The following is a 10525-nucleotide window of genomic DNA, read 5'->3' as shown; positions in this document are numbered from 1 at the left end:
CTTTGGCACAGATTATTTCAATAGGAAATAAAGATTAAAGCAAGCAAGCCCCAGGGGATGTTTTAAGTTGTTTTTCTTTTAATGAAAACATGATTTTGTTTTCTTCCTGTTCTATTTTTGGAGGCAGTTAAGGTTTAAATTAACCTAGGTTCTTATGCACTTGTCTCTGAAGATGAAGTTAGCAGTAGATTGTTGTGGAAATGAGAGATTAATAACTTTTGCTGACCAAAATCACAGCTAGTACCAGGTGATCATTATTACAGCCATTCCATTCCTACTTTCAGAAGTCAAGTCAGCAGAAGAGATGGCTAATCTTGTTGTGAAAATGAAGAGCAAGTCAAGGCTCAGAGGGCAACATTTAACATTGTGGAAGAGGGAAGAAGACAGGATTTATTCTTCAACTGGGTAGATAAGAAATGAAGACTGTTTTGTACTAGGGTAAAGGTGTTTCCTTAGGCGGCCTTACCATGTGGATTTAACTAGCAAAATCTTGATATGTAGTAGTGATGCAAACTGAACTCTTGTCACTTTGATTCTCTGTAAAGGAGCATGACATTTAAGAATGAAGGGCACTAATTCAGTGCCCTTCCATGCACATATCCCTTTTTTTTTTTTACAACTTGTAGAATAATAGAATCACTTGTGACAAAGTACACAAATGGTTAGTTGTAGAATTATAGAGCTGACAGAAATTCTACAAGTTATCCAGTGTAATTTACTCAAGGTATTGTTTGATTTGCCCACTTCCAGAATTTGAAACCAATACAGAGCATTAGTATTTCAAATAGGGCAGAAGGATGAGAATTATGCTTATGAAAATGAAAAGAATGTTTATGGAAAATTTACAGAATAGGTTGGTCTATTTCTGTCAACTACAAAGATTGTTTACAAAAGGAAACTGAAAATAAAATGGCTTATCCTTGCCAGCTTTTCTTGGGAAGTACAGTAATATAGTAACTTTTGCCCTAAAAGGAGAGCAGAGACTTAGTTTTCATTCTTGGTTCTTTATTGATTTATTAGATACGTATAGAGTAACTCACCAATTTCTGTGATTATTTTGTTTCTCAACAGGATAAAAGATTACATTTATTATCATGACTTCACAGAAACACTGGGAAGATTAATAAGGTATTATTTTTCAAGAGCTTGGAACACGTTATGGTTCTGCTTTTTTGGCAAATAAAGTAGATAAATGAGTAAGGTAAACGTCTCAGTACACTTTTTTCTTCTTTTTAAAATCACTAGCAGTTGCCAGGAGTTACCAGACTTTTTTCCCCCATTTTATTATCTTCTCAAAAATCAAATCAGCAGAAGAAATGGCTAATCTTGTTTTCACATGAAAATGAAGAACAAGTCAGGGCTCACTTTCCATTCCACCTTGTTCTTTTAGATATTAATATAGTAAACTGAAAATTATGGCAATATTTTTCCATGGATATTTACATTGTTTTTCCTTTTCAGGAAAATTTTGTCCTCTATCCATTTCTAGCCAAGATACATTGCAACTTAAGTATCTAGATAAAGAACAATTTCTATTTTAAGCTAAAATTTTAGAACTTCTACAAAGTCTTATAGTTGTAGGCAATCAAAAGAAGGGGTAGGCTTTGTTAAATGTCTTTTAGATCCAGGGTGGCCAGGCTATACCTGTTTATTTGTAACGTGGTATTTAGAGGAAAGCATACTGATGCATTTGTGCAGCATATTTGATTTCTAAATAGAACATGACCCATCATGATGGTGTTATAGCTAACATTTCATGGATTTTATCTTATTGTAATTTGAAAATACTTAATTGTATGCAAATTGCAATTTAATAATACAGCTGTGGTTGAAATAGTTTATTTGTAATAGAAACCTTTTAAATATATTGTTGTAGGATTTATGGAAGTAAAATGTTCAGTGCTCCCTCTCCTGGTTTTATCATATTGGTGAACTGACCACTCATCCCCCAGTTGTGGTGACAGTGGAGAAGACAATTTTGAAGGATCAAATCAGGTAGTCTGATGGGATAGTCTATTTCTGATTTCACCATTCCAAACCCATTCAAAATGGTCAAGAAACTTACCCATCAATAGTTAAAGTCCATTACATTCCCAAATATAATGAGATATATTAAAAAATTTAAAAATATGTACAATAATATTGATTTTTATCCTTTTAAACAGACTCTTTTATTACAATTTATATCATTGAGAGTCAATAGGTAGCTTCTTGGTTCTATGTTCTATGTTCTTATTCTATGTTATTTTCTAGGAAGCAACTGTTGTGGACGGTCTTAGTAATCAATGCCCTAAGGTCCTGAGAGGTAATTCCAATAAATTTTTAAAAGTGCTCAAACATTTGAAAATCTAGAATCGAAAAAAAAAAAAAAGTTTCAAAAGAATCACTTGCTATTGTAAAAAAGGAGATTAAAAAATTTCTTTGAACTGAAAATTTCCATACTCAGATTTATATATAATTTTGTTTCTGGAGTTTTGTTTTGTTTGCTCTATTTTGTCAAAGACTTTAAGCTATTTCTGATATGTAGTACCTGGAAAAAATATTTCCTTTCCTCCTACTTACTATATTTTTGGGGTTTAGGTATCTTTTAAAACTCTCTGTGGAAACTCAAATTTGACCTATAGTTACCCTCACTACAGCATGAAGTACATGATTTTGATAATAAATCTCTAAAATCTAATCGTTTATAAGGAAACAAAAAGCAAGTTTCCTACTGATTAAAATGCTCTTTTTTTCAGTGACACATCATATATTGCTTAAGAATTATAAAATGGTAATTATTATATTAGTAAATTATTTCTATTTGAATTGATTGCCATTTAACTGTTTTAAAAAATAAAAAATAAACTTTTTTTCAGAATTATACAAAAATATTACAAAATTGAAGGAGTCTGGGATTTTAAACAATTGATTTTGGGGAAATTATATCACAAATCAAGATAGAGCAATTATTATAAAATGTGCAGCAGGAAATTTCACCTTTATGACATATTGTTACATACATTTACAGTAAGGAATGCCACCTTTCAAACTCTTAAGAGATTTCACATATTCTGAACTTTGCTTTAAATAGGAACTGTAATGTTATACTATCATTTTTTAATATCAAAATACATTTTCTCACTAACTGATCAGTAGTGATAGCTTGATATACAACTTCTTAATCTTTTCTCAGAAGTGATGACTTGATATACAACTTTTTAATCTTCTTTTATTCTTCAAAATTATTTTCTAATTCAACTTTAAGGGTAGAGTCCACCAATCCTTTTACTGAGAATGATAACTAAAGATTGTTAACTAAATTTAAAGGTATTCCTTTATGACAGACCGCATTTGCAGGATTTTTAAAGGCAATCCCTATTTTTAGAGGATGTTTATTACACGAGTGTACAAGGCAACATTTCCAAGTGGGTACTCATAAACGAAAGAGGATACTGTTGGGGAAATCCTGTTCCAGGTTTTCAGGCAGGCCGTATGATTGACACATGATATCACTGGAGGCGTGTCCTGGAGTGGAGGTGGAGGTGGAGGCGACGAGCTGAAATTCTGCGGAGCCGGAGTGGGATTGCTCTGTAAGGCTCGCAGTGGTTTGCAGAGTGATAGCAGCCGACAGAGCTCCCTGCCCTGGATAAGGAATACGCTGTAAATGTGCCTGAAAAGCAATTTCCAATCTTTGCGTTAGGTAAGAACTGTTTCCTTCCTTTCCTTCCGTAGACATTTTAGGAAAGATTAGGTGAGAAATGTTGGCTTTTTTAAGGAACTGATTATTTCTTTGAACTCGCTTTAGACCTAAGATTACTAGTTGCATTTCTAATTACCAGTAGCATTCCCACTGCTAAAACTAATGCTCTTAAAGTAAATGCTACCACTAAAAGTAAAAGTAGGGTCCCTTTCCTTCCCCCTCGCCCCATATCCGAATAAGTTTAATGTGTTGAAAACTGGGTGGTTTATGCCGAAGAGGGGCTGGCACTCAGTGTGTGGACCAAATGCATGTTTGTTTAGGCATTGTTGGTGACCGAATCCTGAGCGAAGCAATTGTTTAAAACCTGAATTTCCCGTCTCTGTGTATTGATTTCCAATGCGCAGAGGCGTTGCTTGAACGTTGTTTGAACTTCTAGGCATTCCAAGGGGCAAAAGCACTTCGGCAAAAACGTGCAAGACTGCATGTTACTTTGGTTCGCTGCTGACACGCCGACTGTGCGCCCGCCTGTCAATCACTGGGAGCAGCAACAGCCAGCACATGGCAGCGGGTGCGGGCGGCTGGCGAGCTGGCCAGAGGCCCGCTCCGCTCTACTCTTCGCCCGGGCGGCGGAACGCGCTACGCGTCCAAGTGCCCGGAAAGAAAGGGAAATTAACGTCTTTTTATCTCTAATCGTCTGTAGCAGGCATTTCGGCCGTGGAACAGGAGGGTCGGAGGACTGGGAGTGAGCGCTGCCCGGGAGAGGCTGACTGCCAGGAGCGGAGTTCCCGGGGACGCCGTGCCCCCACTTGCCTAGCGTGCGGGATTGGGAAAGTGCCTGGACCTGCGCGGGGGCCAAGGGACGACGCCCCGCCTCTTTCCCCGAGGAGGAACCCCCCAAACCTCGCTCCCTTCACCACCACCCCTAAAAAAGCGGGTAAAAAAGTCCCACCCACCCCCACCCCGGCGGAGCGGCGGCTTGGCCTCGCAGGCGTGTGCTCCCCGGGGCCTGCGCGGCTCCGTGACCCGCCCGGGTACGCCGGTTCGAGCCCCGTCCCGGGCGCCGCGGAGTCTCGAACGTCCGTGACGTGGATTTTCACGCGTCAGGAAGGCGCCACTCCTGCGTTTCCCGCGAGGAGCGACTGGAACCCGAGAAGCCCTCTCGCCCGAGCACCGCGACAGGTCTGCTGCCCCGTCACGCACTCTTCTCCCCGCCGCTCCCCAGCTCGCTTTCCAGAGAGACTCGGAGAGCCCTCCCGCAGGGAATTTTTCTGGCTCTTGGAAGGGGCTGCAGGAGAAGAGCCCCGGAGGTGGATGTTACTGAGCTGCGCGGCGCACGCGAGCTGTGAGAGGTCTGCGCCGGGCCGCGCGGAGTCTCCGGAGGATTGTCCCCCGCAGCCGGAAGGGGGCCGCGGGGAGCGCTCCTGCCCTGCGGCGGCGGCGGGGGCGGAGGAGGCCGCAGTTCGGGCCATGCCTCGCCGTCCGCCCCGCCGCGGTTGATGCGGCGCGTGCACATCGCCGCCCGCACCGGGACCCCGGCCGGGTTGCACCACTTGGCCCCTCGTCCCTGCTTCGGCCTAGGTGAGTGCTGGGCGATCGCCCTCGGGCTGCGGGGGGCGTGAGGCGCGCGGGCGGGCCGGGCCGGGCGGCAGGTGCGGGCCCCGGGGAGTGGCGCGGGGACCGGGACCGCGCGAGGGGAGGGGGAAGGGGAGGGGGCGCCCCCAGTGCGCGGCGCCGGTCCTCCCGCTGGGGCGTTCGGGGTCGGGTAACCGGGCGAGCGACCTTCCACAGCCGCGGAGGACGGCGAGGCGGAGTTCCCTGTCTCCAGTCGCCTGGAGTGGTGGCGCCGTGACCCGGGGTCAGAAGGATCCTCTACGCGAAAGGCGCATTCAGGGAGACTTTTGGCGGGGCGGGGGCGGGGAGTGCCGCGGAGCTGCTCTGCAGGTACCCGCGGCGGGCTTTCCGGGTCGGAGGTTCCCGTTGACTGCGGCCCGGGAACGACGTGTGCAAGCCCGGAGTTCGCTGGTGACCCCCGGGCCGAGTCAGTCTGCGCCCCATCGAGCCTTCACTTTATTCTTGTGGCGAGAGCGGTGGAGCGGCGCGGGGAGGGGAGAGGGCACTGCCACTTTAAAAGTGGGGAAGTCCGCCCTCCTGAGGTAATGGTAACCTCAGCCTCCTCCCCTCCTCCTGCCCGGGAGAGAGGGAGCGAGAGAGAAAACTTGTTTTCATTCATAACTTTTTCCTTTTCCTTCCTCTCCGTCAACTATTTATTCCTCGCTCGTCTGCGCGCGGATCGCAGAGGGCGCAGCTCTGCCGTGGTAACTGGCAATGTGGCGACGCCGTTCTGCCGCCCCTGCCCCCGACTCGCGGCTCCCCGGCTCTTTAGGAAGCCGTCTTTTCCTTTAAAGTGTAGACAGATTTTTATTTATAACCCTCCCTGCCATGGGCTTGCTTTTTGGCGCCCGCTTTCGCCGTGAAGGCTCTTCCTGATGTGTAAGCATCCTTGGTGGGATACGCCAAAAGGTTTTGGAAATCCGCGGTGATCCTTAGGCTGTGATGGGATTGTTCGAAAAGGTATTCGACTTCGACTCGGGGGTTTCTTGGGGGAAAACAGAGCGAGCGAGCGTGTTTGGGGCTAGATGGAGGACTGTCACTGCTGGAAAGGGGGCTTTGCAGCAGATAGAGGTGGCTGATTTTCTTGACTTTTTCTCTTTATCTGGTAGTCTGCTTTTCTAGCCAGCATGAACTTTGTTACAGCTAGCATTTAAAACTTGGATTAAAGTCGTGCCTGGTGTCTTTCCTGTCCTCTTCAGATCCACGCTGTTTTCTTTCGTGTGGAATCTGACTTAGTACTTTTAGAGGTTTCTTGGCTTTAAAAGCACTGCGTTAAAAAGTTCTTTGGGAGGAGGAATGATATTGTTTAGAATAACGATGGAATATTTGTAACAGTCCTTAAGGACTCCAGGACTAAACTTAGCAGGTTGTGAGTGTGTTTCTCCTCTTGTGCAGAGAAGGTAGAACACAGTAGAAAGTTGAGGATCTGAGTTGGGAGGATGAAGGAGGGGAACTCCAAGAAGTTTACATGTAAGACTTAGTCTAGGGACTTTCAGTGGAGTTAATAGATGAAATGGGCTTATTTCCACTTTGTTCCTTAAACTGGTGTGTTTTGGTTCAAGGTGGTAGTGGAGAATTGGCTTTTTTTTCATTTCCTTCTTGAATTGGATCAAATTTGTAGATTTTGGGAGGAATTTGTGTGAAAATTTTTCTAGTTTACCACTGACTGAAAACGGAAACTTTTTTATGTTTGATTGTTTTATAAAGAATGCATTATAAATTAGAAACAATTTACTGTTGGTGTGGAAACACATGCTTATTTTTATCAGGATATTACTGTACTTTATTACAAGAAGCACACTGATTCAGAGTTGGCAGTACTTTTGAAAATCAAGATCTGGCATGTAAATACAGATTTTTAAATTAGAGGAATACAGATAATTAAAATGGCCAGGATTTCCCCATACTAATTTAAAGGCCTAATACTTACTTGTATGTGAAAGTTATCTCGTTATGTATGTGAGCCCTTATTTAAACTTAAAAAAAAATCCTTTCGTGATTTCAAGTGTGAATACTCTCACATTCATAGAACTGTACATTGAGTTTTGTGTGTGCTTTAGAGGCTGTAAAACACCAAGAACTGTTGTATTTGCCTACATTCGCTTTTGCTAGCTAATAATGAGCTAGCTTTAAAATTCTAGCTTCTACTGCAAATGATCTCTTACTTTGAGATTCCATTTTAGTTTGGAATCTCTTGGATTTTTTTTTTTAATGCGTGAAGTATGCCTTCACTAATTTCCTCAAGGTTAATTGAATCTGTAACAGCAAACAAATAACAAAAGGCAACAGCACCAAAGCCATTCTTAATTTTTTTTTAAGTGGATATTTTTGTTTATGTAAAACACCCATGAACTGATACTGAGCTCTCTTTAGGTGAGGTATTTATTAGTGCGTGTACTTAATATTCCCCACTAGGGCATACTCCATTTTAATTGTTTGTTAGATTTGCAAACAGGAAGGCATTACTTCTTGATTCTGCTTTTAAAAGTTGAAAAAACTTCTAATTCTTGTGGCATGGGGTCTCTTGCTTACATTCTTCTTCTATGATGTGGTCCTCAGCCTCTCTTGGAATTGGATTCTGGCCAGGAACCCAGCATCATTGCAATCCGCTGGTGAGGGAGATCATTACCAGGTGGTTTAGGCAATTTGTGATTTGACAGGATTTCTCGCCTCTCCCCTCCCCCAAATGCTGCTTGTCATTTATTTTCTGTTTTGTTTTTTTTTTTTTTCATCTTTGATTTCCTTTTAGGATTTCAGATGCATGCCAGGTTTCCACTGATTGCCAGAATTCAAGATCACTACACATGGATCCCCAAAATCACCATGGCAGTGGCAGTTCATTAGTTGTGATCCAGCAGCCTGCTTTGGATAGCCGTCAGAGGTTAGACTATGAGAGAGAGATTCAGCCTGCTGCTATTTTGTCCTTAGACCAGATAAAGGCCATCAGAGGCAGCAATGAGTACACAGAAGGGCCGTCCGCGGTGAGAAGACCTGCTCCTCGAACAGCACCAAGACAAGAAAAGCATGAAAGGACTCATGAAATCATACCAATTAATGTGAATAATAACTATGAGCATAGACCTACCAGCCACCTGGGACATGCAGGACTCTCAAATAATGCCAGAGGCCCCATATTGAGCAGATCGACCAGCACTGGAAGTGCAGCCAGTTCTGGGAGCAACAGCAGTGCCTCTTCTGAGCAGGGCCTGCTGGGACGGTCACCACCAACCAGGCCCATCCCTGGCCATAGGGTGGAAAGGGCAATCCGGACCCAGCCCAAGCAGCTGATTGTGGATGACTTAAAGGGTTCCTTGAAGGAGGACCTGACACAGCACAAGTTCATTTGTGAACAGTGTGGGAAGTGCAAGTGTGGAGAATGCACAGCTCCCAGGACCCTGCCCTCCTGTTTGGCCTGTAACCGGCAGTGCCTTTGCTCTGCTGAGAGCATGGTGGAATATGGCACCTGCATGTGCTTAGTCAAGGGCATCTTCTACCACTGCTCCAATGATGATGAAGGGGATTCTTACTCGGATAATCCTTGCTCCTGTTCACAGTCACACTGCTGCTCTAGGTACCTGTGTATGGGAGCCATGTCTCTCTTTTTACCTTGCTTACTCTGTTATCCTCCTGCTAAGGGATGCCTGAAGCTGTGCAGGGGGTGTTATGACTGGATTCATCGCCCAGGGTGCAGATGTAAGAACTCCAACACTGTCTATTGTAAGCTGGAGAGCTGCCCCTCCCGGGGTCAGGGCAAACCGTCATGATTTTTGGAGGTGGGTTGGACCTCCTGAACTTCTAGCTTTCAAGCTGTGGCTGTTAAAAAAAGATCCCATTAGATACTGGTTTTATTTTCGTTACAGTTTTTCCCTGTTTCCCACCTTCTCTCCCCCTCTTCCCAAGGTCTGACTCATGGATTTTACTCTTCTCTAATGGATGATCTTCAGTAAGAGTGAACTGTGAAACTGCACCTGGCTCCCCCTTGTGACACGAGCCTCTGCCATCCACTCGAGAGGGTATTGAGCCCGTGGGCTTTTGTGTAGCCTTTTTGTTCTGCAAGCAACTTTCCAAAGTTGTACACGTGAACATATCCACACACACACCCAGACTACAGTGATTTAGAGCTGTTTTTGATTGGGTACTCTGGGAGCAGGGAAATTGGTTTAAAGAAGCAACTGTCTAATTGCTTAAATAAGCTATGTATTAAATCTATCTCCAGTTAGGGCTGTCTTCATCGAATTGGACCCTTGAAGAGCTTGGGGCGGGTTGTTTTTGTTAAAAACATTAAAACTCTCCTTTAACCACTACCTTTTCCTTCTCACCCCTCAGCGTTCTCTCCCCTCAGTTTTGGCATTATGTTATTCTAGAGATGCCAGGGTTGTTTTGTTCTGTGCAATTTTAGATTCGCCTTACAGTGTAAGTCTTCAAATTGGAGATATATTGGTTGTATCTTGCTCATCCTTATTCAGGCTTCCATATTTGTGAAGGACTCGACTACCTTCCTTCTGTACCCCATGCTTTTCACCAAATTTCTCCTGTCGTTGAGGGCACTTGGATAACTGAAGTTGATATTTATAGCTGATCAATCTAGAGGTGTCACAGAACTATGCTGCCTAAAGTGATCTTGGCTCCTTAATGGCTTTTGGCCCCTGGGTTAGTTAACAGCTGAGTAATTCTAATCTTGTCTGTGTTTTCATTGCCTTAACCACAAATTGTGGTGCTTTTTGTATATTTTATGTATAAATCACAAAGTTGAATTTTGACTATTTTTAAGACAAAAGTCTGTTAAACTTTTTTATTGTAAAGAATATTTATTATGCGAATCTCTATTATTTTATGATATTTATTGCAAAAGACTGTTGAAATGTACTCATGTCTGAATATAACAAAATATCAATACGTAACGGAAAATAAGGTGACACGAGGAAAGTACATATGTTAACTATAATGCAGAAAATATATTAATTAATGAAACTGTCTCTTGGTTTCTTCATTTATGAGCCTGTACTGTTGTGGTTTTTGTCATTTGCTTTGACTTTATGCATACCCATTTTCTTTCTCTCCCTTAACATACCAAATCTAGATGCAGATGAGCTCAAATTTTGAACTAGATGTTTCCTGAAAAATGCATTAATCAAGGTTTTGTCATCAAAATTCTGTTTCAACAAATGCCCAAGTGAATCACTTTACAAAGTGAAAATTATTTTTGTGGTTAGTATTAACGATTCCTCCCTA

General features: G+C 43.1%; 2 protein-coding genes across 3 annotated transcripts; both read left to right on the top strand.

The window, feature by feature from the left end:
- The first annotated feature begins 4164 nt into the window (after window positions 1-4164).
- Window positions 4165-5179, top strand: LOC116156313 (sterile alpha motif domain-containing protein 1). The gene is made up of 2 exons (XM_064489205.1): window positions 4165-4330; window positions 4383-5179. Exons 1-2 carry the CDS (start codon window positions 4165-4167, stop codon window positions 5177-5179), a joined length of 963 nt encoding a protein of 320 aa, XP_064345275.1.
- Window positions 5154-10269, top strand: SPRY1 (sprouty RTK signaling antagonist 1). 2 transcript variants are annotated; one of them, XM_031466459.2, is made up of 2 exons: window positions 5154-5260; window positions 8043-10269. In XM_031466459.2, exon 2 carries the CDS (start codon window positions 8098-8100, stop codon window positions 9055-9057), a length of 960 nt encoding a protein of 319 aa, XP_031322319.1. In that variant the 5' UTR covers window positions 5154-5260; window positions 8043-8097; the 3' UTR covers window positions 9058-10269. The 2 variants fall into 2 exon arrangements, with proteins under 2 accessions (XP_031322319.1, XP_031322320.1); XM_031466460.2 differs by lacking the exon at window positions 5154-5260 and adding an exon at window positions 5451-6253.
- Window positions 10270-10525: the final 256 nt, after the last annotated feature.

Source organism: Camelus dromedarius, chromosome 1, assembly GCF_036321535.1.
Source record: "Camelus dromedarius isolate mCamDro1 chromosome 1, mCamDro1.pat, whole genome shotgun sequence".
NCBI lineage: Eukaryota > Metazoa > Chordata > Mammalia > Artiodactyla > Camelidae > Camelus > Camelus dromedarius.
The sequence above is the reverse complement of the archived record's forward strand: the minus strand, read 5'-3'. Positions and strand labels throughout refer to the sequence as shown.

What these genes read in the sequence shown, in the direction of transcription:
- LOC116156313 (XM_064489205.1), top strand. Translation starts at nt 4,165, where the DNA reads ATGTTACTTTGGTTCGCTGCTGACACGCCGACTGTGCGCCCGCCTGTC. An exon ending in GGAACGCGCTACGCGTCCAA is followed by an intron (nt 4,331 to 4,382) that starts GTGCCCGGAAAG and finishes AATCGTCTGTAG; the next exon opens with CAGGCATTTCGGCCGTGGAA.
- SPRY1 (XM_031466459.2), top strand. Translation starts at nt 8,098, where the DNA reads ATGGATCCCCAAAATCACCATGGCAGTGGCAGTTCATTAGTTGTGATC.